Raw genomic sequence first — 16597 nt, forward strand, 5'->3', positions numbered from 1 at the left:
CAGACATTTAAAACATAGAATTCAGTGTCTTGTGATCCTTAGACTCCACTAGTAGCACAACAGATCTCAGCTGGGTAATATGTTCTATTAGAATTCCAAAATAATCACCATCATCGTAAACAGAGAAGAAAAGATGAAAAGACAATCCACAGAAAACAGAAAGATGTGATAAATGAAATAAAAAGACGTCACTTTAAATATGTGCTCTAAAAAAAGTCTTTTTCTATCTCATGCTGGTTCTCAGGAGTATTTGTAAGTTGCTGAAAAGTGCTTTCACAAAAGAGACGTTTACCACAATACTTAAGCCTGCTGTTATCGATCACTCACAAACGACAAGCAGCAAGTGATGATTACCTCAAGCACAGGATTTTCTTCTCTTTGTCCAGTCTCAGCATGAGAGACAGGCAGTGGCAAAGCGCCTTGATTGGTACAAAAGCCACAAAGGGTGGGGGCGAGTTTTGCTTGCCTGCCAACAGTATCCTTTACTGGAATCTCATAACCTGCTTTCTCAGCTACTGCATTACTTGCCCAAGTGGTGACTTAGCCCATTCTGCAACTGGAGCTAGTCCCTAAGCATTTCCCTGAAACTCTAAGATTTTAACCTGAGGAACACAGTGTAAAATATCTCCCTGAAGCAGGAGTGTTACCATGTTCATTAGGATTTAGACAAGTTACAAACTCCAAGAAAGCAACTTAATGACAGTTGCAAAGCTGCACCTTTAATTATCATAACCTTATTACAAGATTTAAACGTGTTCCTGCTGAGAAACATTAAATCATTACAATCATGGTGAAGGCTCAAAATCTACTAGAAATCCTTAGAAGTTGCAGTGAAACACAGCTGAGTAGCAAAGTAGTCTTGATTTTTTATAAATATTTTATATAGTTTTAAGCATAGCTATGACAAATGATATAAAGATTTCCATTTCTTTTTAATTAGTTAAATACTTATTCAACAAGCAAAAAATATTTTGTACAAAGGCAAACAAAACATGTGAGCTTGGAAGCTGTATTCGAGCTTTGTCTCTGTAAAGACTTGGGCAAGTAAGTTATTTACCTTTCTAAGCCATCCCTTAATTCATCTATAAAATGGGAAGTTTCATGTGATGATAAATTGAGAAAAAGCATTAAGTAGCATAAAGTACTAGCATAAATTAGGCACTTGGTAAATGACAGTAATTTTTAAAGTACCTTAAAAAAAGGCTACATTTTATCATTAACTCAGGTAAGCTGTTTAGTAAAGATGGGTATTACGAAGAAGTACTTTATTTACTTTACAGTATTTTATTTGTTTTTCAAGGATGTCACCATAACTCGGTGTAATAATCTGAGTCTTTTGTAGGAAGACAGAGGAAAACAAACGAGAAAGACTCATTCCTAGTCTTAACATACATGTAGGTGCTACTCACCAACTCAGCCTGAAGGTAAAATTTATACCTTGATCCACAGCCCTGGTTTCCATACATCACACATGATAATGTCTATTTTCATCTAGCATAATTTCATACTGAATGTTAAGTATGAAAGATTAGAAGATTTCTGTTCAAGAAATTTTGATTGGAAGAAATGAAATTTATGAATGGAAAAGTCCACGCCAAAATCATTTGAGCTGTTTACTAGCTATGGCTGGGCCACTAGAAAAATAGAGCTCAACACCACTCACTCTCCATTCCTTTGATAAACAGTAATAATTGATGACCATGGAAAATTGAAGGTTAAAAATCTATAAGTAGCTCTCTTGTATTTTAATAGTCATTCTCTCTTTCTATCAGGTGAGTTAAAAGCTTAACTTAGTAATTTCTATGTAGCCCCCTATCTGTTTATGCAAGTTCTAAGTAGAATTTATCTTTTAATTGAAACTGTATAATTTAATTATCACTCAAACCAATAAGTTTTGATTATAAAATAAGGTGTTACCATGAAAAATTACTTACATCCTTTGGAAAGGCACATAAAACAAGATACGTGTGTGTGTGTATGTGTGTGTGTGTGTGTGTGTGTGTGTGTGTGTGTAGGAAAAACAGTCAAGTTGGCCTGGACACAATGTCTATAAAAGATTTGAGAATTAGTAATAAAAAGTGAGAGGTTTTTTTATACTGAAATTGATTTGTAGATGTCTGTGAGTTTTTCTTATACTTTTAAACAATTGAAAGTATTTTCTTACTAAGCAAATATCTTTTCACAAAATAAGGCATGCTTTTGTTATACTTTGAAACAATTGATAATTGAAACTTATTGTGGGCAATAAGGCTATGATGTATGCAAGAAAGGGTCTATGCCACTTCTAAATATTAGATGTATCCACAAAGAAAAGCTCTTGCTCCCATGTGAAAAGTTTAGCCAAGAAATATACATTTACATATATGCACACACAAAACCAATATAGCTTTATATACCAGTATAGGAAGACTTTTTAAAACTTCATAGCAGAAAACATTGACAAATTAAAAAAAATCATGTTTTGAAAACAGCAATTTTGGTCTATTAATTTTATTTATAGTGTCTAAATTACATAATTATATATGGGAGAGCTTCTGAGATTAATGTCTAAAGAGAAAATTTTTAAATTCATAGTTAATTATCTAATGAGCTATGATGGGGCAAAAATAAACTCAGTTATCTTAACCATAAAGTTAATTCTCTGACACTAAAAAAAGTAGCCTAAATAATAAACTTTCCTAATACATATGTTACCTGAGTGTGTAATTTAACATGTCTACTTTAGAATAATTATAATAATAATGGTATCAGCTGACTTAAAGAATACCAAAATAGTTTAATATCTCTCAGATTAGAAATAGTATATATCAATCATAGCTACTAGTATATTTTAAGTATGTCTATAGTTATAAAAGGAAATTTTAAAAAATGTAATGAGGCAGTCTACAATGATTAGAAAATATTTTAGAGCAGAAGAGAGAGAGGTTATTACTTTCTGTGCAAATATGTAATGTTCTAAGTGGTGTTGGAGAAGACTATTGAGAACCCCTTGGACCACAAGGAGATCCAACCAGTCCATCCTAAAGGAGATCAGTCCTGAGTGTTCATTGGAAGGACTGATGTTGAAGCTGAAACTCTAATACTTTGGCCACCTGATGTGAAGAGCTGACTCATTTGAAAAGACCCTGATGCCGGGAAAGATTGAGGGCAGGAGGAGAAGGGGATGACAGAGGATGAGATGGTTAGATGGCATCACCAACTCAATGGACATGAGTTTGGGTGGAATCTGGGAGTTGGTGATGGACAGAGAAGCCTGGCGTGCTGCGGTCCATGGGGTCGCAAAGAGTCGGACACGACTAAGCGACTGAAAATAAATCATACTCATATAGTATTTAGATATCATGAGTAATATATTCTAAGCAAGCAGAATCAAATTATAATTTTAAGTGAAAAAATATCATCTGAGCATATGCTTTAGAGATAATAGCAACTGAATGGGGATCATCACAGAAAAATGTGGAGGCTTTACTTCATTAATTTGAAGGTAAAGTTAACACTTTACTGAAAATAAATGCTGTGGCAATGCCTACATTTATTATCAAAATCAAAGTAATTTATTTAATGACGATATTGTATTCCTATGACTTCCTATGCAGTGTTATATGCTAAGTGATTAATGTAGATGTACTCTTTTAGAAGTAACAGGCGCTTCAACGTGAACAAGAGTTTCTCGATTTACTATCACTGCAAGCTACTTACACTAGTGAACTGTTTGGGTTTTCTGCGAAGTTTAAATGTGACAAATAGGAATAACACTATTCTTACACACTGGTCAAAACTCTGCAAAGTCACTATTATTTTATCCTGCTTATTCTGTGCCACATAACTTCTTGTTTCCTTAATGCCTGTCACGAAGGTAGACGGTATAGGCTTCAAGTCTATCCCAATATGAAAATGTTAATGCAAAGATCCCAATTCCAAATATGAGAATATGAGACAAAATAAAACATACGAATTAACATTAGTATGTCACTCTCACAGCCCCAAATGGTCTTTATAACAATACGGATAGATAATGACCTATAATTGTAAGTGTGAAAACCTTTTTTGCTTACGCACCTCAGGGACTGAAACTCCTGAAGTGGGCAGAGTCTGCTGAAAAAGAGAAGTTCACATTAAAGCCGAAAAAAATGTCATACTGAAAGCAAATACCATGAAAATTATTATATCACTATACACTTGCGAAATAATTGAGTACATTACAAATGCATTTCTTTGTCATAATTTTTCTTCTTACTTTGTTTAATAAACAAAGATCTCTTCATGAAATAAAGATCATTCTAAAGCAGAAGAGATCATGTTATAGAGTTACTTATTCAAAATACAATTTCATATGTTTAAAGTAGACTAATATTTGGTCAATTTCACAGACCTCTCTATAATAACAGTGATATATTACACTCATATTCTGGAATGAGACCTCATCTCCAAGTTCCATTATCATTCATAAACCATTCTTACTAACTTTTTAACTTGCCCATTTACTCAGCCCACTATTTCACTTTCCAGTCCAACTCTCAATCCTATCTCAAAAACACTCATCGTTTTGATGTAGATACAGCTATGGAGTTGAATTAATTTGTGATATTCTGGAAATAAAAAGTATACATTCTATTAATAGCAGTAAGAATTCAAAATATAATGCAATAAGTGGAAAATTTTACTTGAGAATAATTATTACAAGATTAAGTTAAATACACTGAAACCAGTCTTTGTGATAGTATATCTCCAATTATCCACTATCCATCCTTTTCTGAGTCACATGGGGCATGTTTTTTTGTTGTTTTGTTTTGTTTGTTTGTTTGTTTTTATTTTCTCTGGCAAGAAACAGAGATTCATTTACCAAATTCCAAAAGGCTGTGGCCTATGGGACTTCATACCATAAAACACAAATCTGGACGAACAGGTGATAAATTACACTCATCATACTAGATAAATATTTTCTTTGGTTCAAGCAGGAGTAGGAAAGGTTGATAGGAAGGTAGTTCTTGGACACTGTGTGTCTCTAGAAAGAAGAGAACACTCGGAATATTTGCGTTTCCTCTCCTGTACCAAGCCATGTGAGGAGAACTCCCAAAATGAGAATGAAAGAGCTAAGAGTTCAGATATTAGTTTACTCCCTTACCCAGTAGAACACCAGAAAGGAAGCAAACCCAGAGGAATAAATGCCTACATAAGAGGTTCATGGCTACCTGTACAGGGATGGACTAGAAGGATCCAATACATCCAAGAGCAGAACAAAACAAGTGTAGGACAGCCCTAGAGGAAATCAGTGTTCAGGAATAAACACTGATTTTTGCCTTTTTATACTGTGAAGGAGGAGAGTGAAAAAGCTGGCATAAATTCAACATTAAAAAAAAATATCATGGGGCATCATTTCATGGCAAATAGAAGGGGAAAAGGTGGAAGCAGTGACAGATTTTCTCTTCTTAGGCTCCAAAATAACTGTGAACACTGACTTCATCCATGAAATTAGAAGATGCTTGCTTCTTGGAAGGAAGGCTATGACAAACCTACACAGTGTATTAAAAAGCAAAGACCACTTTCCCAACAAATGTCCATACAGTCAAAGCTATGGTCTTTCCAGTAGTCATGTATGGAGGTAAGAGTCAGACCATAAAGAAGGCTGAGCACCGAAGAACAGATACTTTCAAATTGTGGTGTTGGAGAAAACCCTTAAGAGTCCCTTGGACAGCAAGGAGATTAAACCAGTCAATCCTAAGGGAAATCAACCCTGAATATTCACTGGAAAGACTGATGCTAAAGCTGAAGCTCCAATCATTTGGCCACCTAATCTGAAGAGCCGACTCACTAGAAAAGACCCTGATTCTGGGAAAGATTGAAAGCAAAAGGAGATGAGGGCTTTTTTGGATACAATCACCAATTCAATGGACATGAACTTGGGAGAACTCCAGGAGGGACAAGGAGGCCTGGTGTGCTGCGGTCCATGGGGTTGCAAGCAGTTGGACATGACTTAGCAACTGAACAACAATAACAACCACAATTCAGCACTAGAATATATTTCCAGAGAATAAGCATAAAATACTGTAGCCACAGATTTCCATCAAAAAAATTATGGAGTCTGGGAAGATGAACTTGGGACAACTATCCCATTAACAGGAGAAGCCTCTGGGGGCCACCAATGCTGTTTCTCAGATGGATTGACAACAGGTTTGATAGGACTTTCATTGAAAGCTTCTGGTGTTGGTAATATGCTTGACTTCTGAGCCCAAGTCAGTCAATATAACACCCAGGGCAATTAGAGGTAGGGAAATTGCGTGTGTTAGCTTCTATTTGGGCCAGCTCAGAGCATTTTGTCAACCTTCTACCTTTCTTACTTCTTGGTTGAAGTTTAGATCTAAATAAACATTTAAAGACACAGATGTAGCTCTTCTATCTTTATTACAATATACCAATGTGTGATCTCCTTAAATCCAGATTAAGTAGCTTACCCTATTCTATGGCAATGACCTGAGAGAGTCTCCAGGGACTCTCAAGAAATCAAATGAAGATGCTCAACCATGATACACATGGACATCACCAGATGGTCAATACCAAAATCAGATTGATGATATTCTTTGCAGCCAAGATGGACAAGCTCTGTACAGTCAGCAAAAACTAGACTGGGAGCTGACTGTGGCTCAGATCATGACTCCTTATTGCAAAATTCAGACTTAAATTGAAGAAGTTAGGGAAAACCACTAGGCCATTCAGTTATGACCTAAATCAAATCCCTTACTATTAAACAGTGGAAGTGACAAATAGATTCAAGGGGTTAGATGTGATAGGCAGAGTGCCTGAAGAAGTATGGATGGAGGTTTGTAACACTGCAAAGGAGGTAGTAATCAAAACCATCCCCAAGAAAAATAAATGCAAAAGGCAAATGTTGTCTGAGGAGGCCTTGCAAATAGCTGAGTAAAGAAGAGAAGTGAAAGGCAAATGAGAAAAGGAAAGATACACCCATCTGAATGCAGAGTTCCAAAGAATAGCAGGAGAAGTAAGAAAGTGTTCCTAAGAGAACAATGCCAAGAAATAGAGGAAAACAATAGAATGAGAAAGACTAGAGATCTCTTCAAGAAAATTAGAGATACCAAGGGAACATTTCATGCAAAGGTGGGCACAATAAAGGACAGAAATAGTATGGGCCTAACAGAAGCAATTAAGAAGAGGTGGCAAGTTACACAGAAGAACTGTACAAAAAAGATCTTAATGACTGAGATAACAACAATGGTGTGATCACTCACCTAGAGCCAGAAATCCTACAGTGTGAAATCAAGTGGGCCTTAGGAAGCATCATTATGAACAAAGCTAGTGGAGGTGATGGAATTCCAGCTGAACTATTTCAAATCCTAAAAGAAGATGCTGTTACAGTGCAGCACTCAACATGCCAGCAAGTATGGAAAACTCAGCAGTGGCCGCAGAATTAGAAAAGTTGTTTTCATCCCAATCCCAAAGGACAATACCAAAGAATATTAAAACTACTGCATAATTGTACTCATTTCACAAAGTAATGCTCAAAATCCTTAAGCTAGGCTTCAACAGTATGTTAACTGAGAACTTCCAGATGTACAATGTGGATTTAGAAAAGGCAGAAGAACCAGAGATCAAATTGCCAACATCCATTGGATCATAAAAACAGCTAGAGAATTCCAGAAAAAATGTCTACTTCTGCTTCATTGACCATGTTAAAGCCTCTGACTGTGCAGACTACAAGAAACTGTGGAAAATTCTTCAAGAGATGGGAATACCAGACCATCATACCTGCCTCCTAAGAAACCTCTATGCAGGTCAAAATCAAGAGTTAGAACCAGATATGGAACAACAGACTGGTTCCAAATTGGGAAAGGAGTACATCAAGGCTGTATATTGTCATCCTGCTTATTTAATGTATATGCAGAATACATCATGTGAAATGCCATGCAGGATGAAGCACAAGCTGGAAACAAGAGCAGGGAGAATATCAATAAATTCAGATATGCAGATGACACCCCCCTTACAGCAGAAAGCAAAGAGGAATTAGAGAGCCTCTTAATGACAGTGAAATAGGTGAGTGAAAATAGGCTGGCTTAAAATTCAACATTCATAAAACAAAGATCATGGCATCTTGTCCCATCACTTCATGGCAAATAGATGGGGAGACAATGGAAACTGCGATAGAGTTTTATTTTCTTGGGTTCCAGAATCATACTGGATGGTGACTGCAGCCATGAAATTAAAAAATTCTTGCTCCTTAGAAGAAAAGCAAAGGCAAACCTAGGCAGGGTATTAAAAAGCTCAGACATTACTTTGCCTGCAAAGGTCCATATAGTCAAAGCCACGGTTTTTCCAGTAATCTTGTATTGATGTGAGAAAAAAAGACTGAGCACTGAAGAACTGATGTCTTCAAACTGTGGTGCTGGAGAAGACTGCTGAGAGTCTCTTGGAAAGCAAGGCAATCAAACCAGTCAATCCCAAAGGAAATCAACCCTGAATATTCATTGGAAGGACTGATGCTGAAACTGAAGCTCCAATACTTTGGCCACCTGATGAGAAGAACTGACTCATTCAAAAAGATCTTGATGCTAGAAAAGCCTGAAGACAGGAGGAGGAGACAAGAGAGGATGAGATGGTTGGATGGCATCACCAACACAAAGGATATGAGTTTGAGCAAACTCTGGGAGATGGTGAAGGACAGGGAAGCCTGGTATGCTGTAGTCCATGGGGTTACAAAGAGTCAGACATGACTGAGAGATTGAATAACAACAAGGGCATGAATCTCATATGCCTTCTATACCAGGTGAAAAAACTACAGTTATTAAATGGTTCAGAATAATAGCCAAGTGTAGGGCAATAACTTCAAATAGCTCCTGTCCACCCCAGCACTACCAACAAAGAGATAAAACAATCTACATAAGTCACTTTTAGATGATTATCGGCATAGAAATATAGAAAGACTTATTACTGATTTATGGAATAGCTAATATTTTCATAATAATATCATAAATGTTGTTCTTATCTTAGAATTTACCTGCTGAAATATTTAGAGATATGGTGTCATACTAGTTGCAATTTACTTTCAAAAGGTCCAACTTAATAAATTATATATTAGTGTGTGTATTTTTATAAAATATATACACATGCATACATATAGCCATATATACATATATAAGAATCATTAAAAATTCAATCATTATATATATGTGTATATATATCATAAGAATGACTGATAATTCATACATGCTTGGGGATATACTGGATTCATATGTATTGTGTTTGAGAATACTTGTAATGAAATTTGTGGAAAAAATCTATCTCTCTTTTTACCTTCTACCTACATCCTCTAGTTCCTAAAAGAGTGCAAAATCTATAGTGAAATAAAATATACATATGTGTGTTTAAATATATATATATATATATATATATATATATACATTTTCCATGAAAACATGGCAAATTCTAAAAGTTTAGGTGGAGACAGCATGATGTGCGTGGCAGGCAGTAATGAGCACTATTTTCATGGAGATTCAAGAGTTCTCTTTTCAAAATTAAAAAAAATTAGATATTCATCCAAGTTGCTGGGAGAAAGAAGCAGAGAGACACACAGAGGGACCATTTGAAAAAAAAAATAAAAGGAGGTACTTCAAAAACTTTTTTCAGATGAGGCAGAAGCTTATATAAAAGCTATTAGTCTTTTCCAAATCTATTCATTTTGAAAGTGAAAAGAAAGAAAGAAAGAAAGCGAATGTCTCTCAGTTGCGTCTGATTCTTTGCAACCTCAAAGACTATACAATCAGTGGAATTCTCCAGGCCAAAATACTGAAGTGGGTAGTTGTTGTCTTCTCCAGGGGATTTTCCCCATCCATGGATCCAACCCAGGTCCCCCGCATTGCCCCCAACTAAGCCACCAGGGAAGCCCAAGAATACTGGAGTGGGTAGTCTATCCCTTCTCCAGAGGATCTTCTAGACCCAGGAACTGAACTGGGGTCTCCTGCATTGCAGGTGGATTCTTTACCAGAGTGCTTTTGGAGGGGCCGTTGAGAGGGGAGGGGGGCATGGTGCAGGTTTCCCTGGTGGCTCAGTTGGTAAAAAATCCGCCTGCCAAGTGGGAGACCTGGGTTGGATCCCTGGGTTTGGAAAATTCCCTGGAGAAGGGAATGGCTACCCACTGCAGTATTCTGGCCTGGAGAATTCTCTAAGCCACTATTCACTTTGAGGGAGTGTCAAATGGTGAAAAAAACAGCTCTGAGATTGTACTCACAGGGGTTTGGAATGCAAAAGTCTATAGGGACCAAGAAGATAATACAATTGGGCCCAATGCCACGAAAGGCAAAGACTGTGCCAAGTTGGAAAATAAAAATCCGATTTTAAGGTATCCCCCATGAAAACACTATGGGGTGAAATTGAAGCCTGGCTGCCTACTATCACTTTCATAGAGAATCTGTTACTTACAGATACTCATGTTTGTAAGCTTCATCTTTCTCAAGAGTAGGGGGGATGTGAGTTATCTACAGAGGGTGAGTAAATTTGGCAGAGAGGTAGTAGAGAGGAAGAAATATAGGAAATCGAACAAATTTTGTCACTATTTCCCAGAAAATGGGAAAGCAGCTGATGAAGAACAGGATCAAGAGAAATCAAGAGCTCAGTGGGAACTAAAAGTAATAAATACATAAGAGAGAAAACAACCAGCTCTGAGAATTTCACCATCAATGCTCAGCCATCTGACAGCAACACTAGAAATTCACTCCAAGAATAAAGGTGATGGAAACAACATATACATGAGCTTAGTTTCAATCAAGATATGTAGGCAAGGAGATACATTAAATTAACTTGCTTATCAGTAGCCTGAGTTACAATAAGAAAACATGGCATCTGGGAAAAATTTAAAAAAGCAACTTGACAGAAAACAAATTCAGAAATTTCATACTTCTTTTTTTAATTTCTGTATATAATTTTTAAATATCAAGGGTGAGCAGAGTAAATGTTTCAGTTTTTAAAAAATTATCATGAATGTGTAACTCTATACGTAATGTATTTTTAATCAGAATTAATACAAGAGATGTGTATTGTTTTATTTAAGCAAATGTGAGGTGTGACTACAGAGGAATGTGATTGATTTTATTTAATCAGTACCATTTTAATATTAAACAGAATACAAAGAACAGATAATTAGTTTAAAAGATACATTTGCCTTCAGGGCACTTATTAAGTTTAACTTAATATTAAGAATTTTTAAAAATCCTATTATTCTTAAGTATTGAGATATCTCTTGTCTTCATATTTTCTAACATGTAATCATTTTAAATTGACAATTTAATTCAAATTGTCATAAGACAAAGGAAAAATCTTTGGTGGGAGAGATTAGAAGTTTGACAATGTTTAAAATATAATCATAGTATAGTGCTAGCATTAAAAGGGTCATAGTTATTTCAACAGAATACCAAATTAACAGAATTATATCATTAAATGTATTTGCTTATTAAAAATGTCTGCTGCTGCTAAGTCGCTTCAGTCATGTCCGACTCTGTGCAATCCCAGAGACGGCAGCCCACCAGGCTCCCCTGTCCCTGGGATTCTCCAGGCAAGAACACCAGAGTGGGTTGCCATTTCCTTCTCCAATGCATGAAAGTGAAAAGTGAAAGAGAAGTCACTCAGTCATGCCCGACTCTTAGCGACCCCATAGACTGCAGCCCACCAGGCTACTCCGACCATGGGATTTTCCAGGCAAGAGTACTGGAGTGGGTTGCCATTGCCTTCTCCATAAAAATGTCTAATTAGTTATAAATCATTATTAATTATATTAATACCTTATACCAATATAAGATATTTATACATTTTTGAAAATGCTTGTGGTATCATTAAATCCTCCCAGTAAAACAAGATATCCCATTTTCTAAATTGGAAAATAGAATCAAAAAGTTTAGATGACTAGCCAAGAAATAAAGTTAGTGACAGAATTCAAACCTATTGCTTCTCTGTGCAGGAGTCATTAAAACAAAAGCAGACTTAACAAAAACTTTTTTTCAAAGATTTTGTTTTATAACCACCTCTATTTTTTAAGTGATTTGGAAACAAAATTAGTTTAAATGTTGACAAACACAGCCAAATAGTTATAAACCACAGTGTTTTCCTGTTCTGACTGAGAGAACAGGCTTGCATGTCAGCATGGATTAGTTAAATACAAAAACTTTCAGTGCCATGATAAACCTAAAGTGTCCAAATAAAGCTACTGGAGTGGGTTGCCATGTCCTTCTCCAATGCATGAAAGTGAAAAGCGAAAGTGAAGTCGCTCAGTCGTGTCGACTCCTAGCGACCCCATGCGCTGCAGCCTACCAGGCTCCTCCATCCATGGGATTTGCCAGGCAAGAGTACTGGAGTAGGTTGCCATTGCCTTCTCTCTGCACTGCTTATCCCTAAGAGGGTAAATTATTCCTTTCTCACACATGATAAATTATATATATATATATATATAGCTCGAGGACATCTCTAGGTATAGAAACCTAATATGTTTCTAGGAATTTTATATTTTACATTGAAGTGTCATAATTTATTTAACTTTTTATGATTTTGCACATTCTTAAGTATGTACACTCACAAATCTGAACACAATACAAATTTTTAAAGGAAATGGATCAAAATGATTTTTATGCTTTTGTTGTTTATTAACATCTTTAACCAAAGGTTATTTCAATGTATGGCAAGTGTATCAGAAGAAACATGAATTGTTTCTCCTTTCCCCTGGCCCTTGACATATCTGATTAATATGTGAGAAGGAGGGATGGATTCAGAGTTTGGGATTAGCAGGTGCAAACTATTATATATAGAACAGATAAACAATAAGGTCCTGTAGTATCCTATAATAAATGAAAAAGTTTATGAAAAAGAATATGTATATTCATCATATATAATGAACATATATATGATGAATATATATATTCATTACAAATAATTAATATGTATATATATGATTTTATATATATATATAAATATATATATAACTGAACTACCTTGTTGTATACCACAAACTGAAATACCATTGTAAATTGACTATACTTCAATAAATTTTTTTTTTAGAAAATATACATACTGTAATCTTATCCAGTGTTCTTAGCCTAACCACTTCTCACTGGAGCAAAATTTTGAAACTTGCACCAACATAACTTTAAAGATAAGCATATTTTTAACTGAGATGATTTCACTCTCTTACAATCACTCACAAAGGTGTTCTATTCTTACTTTTGTTGATGTGATTGTTTCTGTGTGTTTGCAGAGTATGTTCAGGAGATACTGAAGGTAAGGGCTCCCTCCTTATCTCAATACGCTCACTCAATATTTGTGCCTGTGTTCAGAAAGAAAGCACACTGAACCATCTGGGAATGCATACACCTGGTAAAATGGACAACTGGAAACAAAAGTGGTGCCAAATGTTTTCAGTATAAATATTAAAAATGTTTAATGGTGATATCAAAATCATTTCAAACATCACTATCTATATATAAAAACAATCAACAAGAATAATGTTATCGTTTGCCTCCCTGATTACCTAATGAATTAAAGCCACTAGAAATATTATCCTATTTGGTTAGGTCTCATAAAATTATCAGAAGCCAGTACAGTGAAGGGAGTGTTTTCAATTTCTTTCTGGCTGTGATTCACAATAAATGTAACTTCACAAAGACTGCTTACATTGCTTGCCTACTCTCTGATCTATTATTCTCTTTTCATTTCTTTTCTCCTCTACTTTTACTTCAGTACTTTTCTTCAGCATTTTTCTTCTCATTCCTTTTTTGAAGGTCTAGATGCCCCAAATTTATTTCATATCACCAATTTTGGAGGATGGTAGTATAAACATAAAAGATAAGTTTACAACATGGGATTCAGGGTAAGGCAGGTATTGCTTCTAACACTTGCATGTTGTGTTAACTTAGTATATTCCTTCTTCTCTCTAAGCTTCACTTTCCTCAAATGCAGAGGGAATATCATCATTATATCACCTTCAGAATTAAAAGGATGTCTGCCAAGTAAGTTCCCAATTAATGTTAACTGTTTTGTGAACTGTGGAACCCAAACGTTTCTACTGCCTGCTCAGGGCTCAGCAAGAAAGGACTGACTGTATTTTCCTCATCAGAAAACACTTTTGTTGCTAATAAGGACATGGTACCAGGCAGATTTATCTTTTAATGAAAGGATGTGAGGATTATTAGAAGAAAGAAAGGGGGTGGGGGTGAAGAGAAGTGATCAAAGCAGAAAGCAATGAACAAAAAGGAGAGGATAAGCGAATAGATTTAGAAGACAAGAGGGTTGGAAAAAGCTAGCCTCCTCAATCTTGGAGAATGTCTCTTCCAAAATCTGAGCAAAGGAAACAATGAAATTGAGTAAAGAAAGGATGAGAACCAATATTTAGACCATGTCCTCAGACTTTGTCTTGAAATATTACAAAATTCTAAATATCAGATTTAAACATCGCCAAAGTGCATTCCAAAATGAAACATACATGACTTATTGGTTATTTTTTCAGATTATTCTTTACAACACTTACTTTATAAATAGATAATTAAAAGTTACCTATTTATGGGAATGTATATACAATTATCCTTTGAAAGTGGGGGGCAAGAGTCTGAATGAAATATGGTAGTTTGAAATAATAAAGCACCCTAATACAGTAGATTAATGTCTACTGAATTTACATCCATTAAATGAGTAATTCTTCCTGCTATGCCTATTTTTTTCTCTCAACAAATATATGAACCTGTTCTAGAAATGTACCATTCATTGTATCTTTAGTGACTCACTTTCTAAAATACAGAAAAATCTCTCAAGGTAATGAAATAATATTGGTAATAATATTTAGAATTAAAGCATTAGGCTGCTAAGTTTTCCTTTTCATCAATCTTGGAAAATACCTTGAATTTAGAAATGAATAAGTTATAATGAAATTTGCTTTCATCCTCTGCCCCTCTAAATATCCGCTGATCTCACACCAAAGCATTATCTAACCAGGTTAAAGTCCAATTCTGTATTCACATTTGGCTTAGACTCAGTTGAGCTAGAATTTTACACTGACTGCCAGTCAACCTGATCATGAACTTTCATTATGTGCATGTAATTAATTGGGTCCAATGAACAATATCAGTACTGAGTTATAGACTCTTTCCCCCCGACCATATAATTAGAATATAATTACCCACAGGATATCAGAATGATGCAAAACCTTTCCTCTAAATGCGCCCTCATTAGGAAACAAGTCTCAATGTACATTTATTCAATCAGTGTGAATTAATTAAAATGTTACTGAAATAAAAGAGGGCAGCGATAAAAAGTATCTGATATCTATTAAGAGACTATTACTGGAGCTCTGCATGCACTTTATATTTAATCCCATTTAGCTCATGTAGGAACTTTGCCATGATGTTACATACAACCAGCATGTTAGGAAATCTGAGTAAATGAGTCAGTGTGTGTCATTATTTCTGAAAAGAGCATAATACAAAATGCATATACACATCTTAAAGAATCTGGATAAAATGCCAGAGGCCCCTTTATTCCCTGATGAATCCATAAATTTGTTATCATCACATGGAACATATTGGGCGGAAAAAAAAATATTTTTAACTTGAAGTATTCAGGCAATTAGGTGTTCATCTCATAGCTTTTTATTTAAGTCTCATCTATTTATTCTAATCTGGCTTAGGAGATAATGGTTGGAAAAGCACTATTTTCTTTTAATAGAGAAGATATCCTTAATTACTCATGCTAGATCAAGCTCCTTCAATTGTATATTTCCTTTAAGCAGAAGATTCCTGTGTACCTAAGGATATATTCCTTGTAAGAGTACATATAATATCACATCACATATTCTGATTATACAAAATATGGAAAAAATAGTAAATACATAAAGAAGCCACAGGACATGAGATGCATATCACACAAGAAGCTGCTGATTCACATAAAGTCATTCTTCCTAAAAGCTATTTATCTTAGTTTAATACCTGGCATAGTGTCATATACAATAAAATTTTACTGAATAAATTAACAGATAAATAAGCATCACACAAAGGAATACTCAGCATTATTCGAGAGCAATATCATAAATAGCAGCAAAAAATTTTAAAGCTATGTAGCATCTCTGTATATTTAAGTTAAACAGAAAATTTAAAACCTATATTACACAATCCTTCAGACATTTTTAGCTTTAGAAGTAGGTTTAATAAAACTTTATACTGGTAATCAAAATTCAGTATTCATACTTACAAACAAATATACAGAGGAAATTTGTAATGGAAATTCTGAATGAGCTCTAAGATAGACTAAGCCATCTACAAATTGCTCTTTTTCATACATGCTTTAGAAGCAAACTCCAACCAATCTGTCAATATTGATAATTATAGCTTACTTTTTATAAGATATTTTAACTTCATAAATTATATATTTGTAAATGTTCTGAATGCATGTTATATTTACAAAATGATATAATGCTTCATTCAGATATTAGATTGGTCTCAGGAAAACCCAAAACTGAAAGAAATAATGGACTCATTCTTGCTAAGCAAGGAGATTATCACATACTAGTTTGCTTTATTTTGAACATAAAAGTTTTTTTAGAACTTCAGTTAACAGACAT

General features: G+C 35.0%; 1 protein-coding gene across 15 annotated transcripts in view; it reads right to left on the bottom strand.

The window, feature by feature from the left end:
• DGKB (diacylglycerol kinase beta) overlaps positions 1 to 16597 on the bottom strand; it is a 1339752-nt gene that overhangs the window by 564614 nt on the left and 758541 nt on the right. For 6 of the 15 annotated variants that reach the window (XM_060414942.1, XM_042248424.1, XM_060414940.1 and 3 more), the window contains one exon: positions 4060 to 4092. The exons of 5 other annotated variants lie outside the window; for them this stretch is intronic. In XM_060414942.1, coding sequence (XP_060270925.1) covers positions 4060 to 4092 — 33 coding nt within the window. Of the gene's footprint in view, positions 1 to 4059; positions 4096 to 16597 lie in introns of all 15 variants that reach the window. 4 more of the 15 variants (XM_042248422.1, XM_060414938.1, XM_027968496.2 and 1 more) reach the window with 1 other exon arrangement.

The sequence above is a fragment of the Ovis aries genome, chromosome 4 (genome assembly GCF_016772045.2).
Source record: "Ovis aries strain OAR_USU_Benz2616 breed Rambouillet chromosome 4, ARS-UI_Ramb_v3.0, whole genome shotgun sequence".
NCBI lineage: Eukaryota > Metazoa > Chordata > Mammalia > Artiodactyla > Bovidae > Ovis > Ovis aries.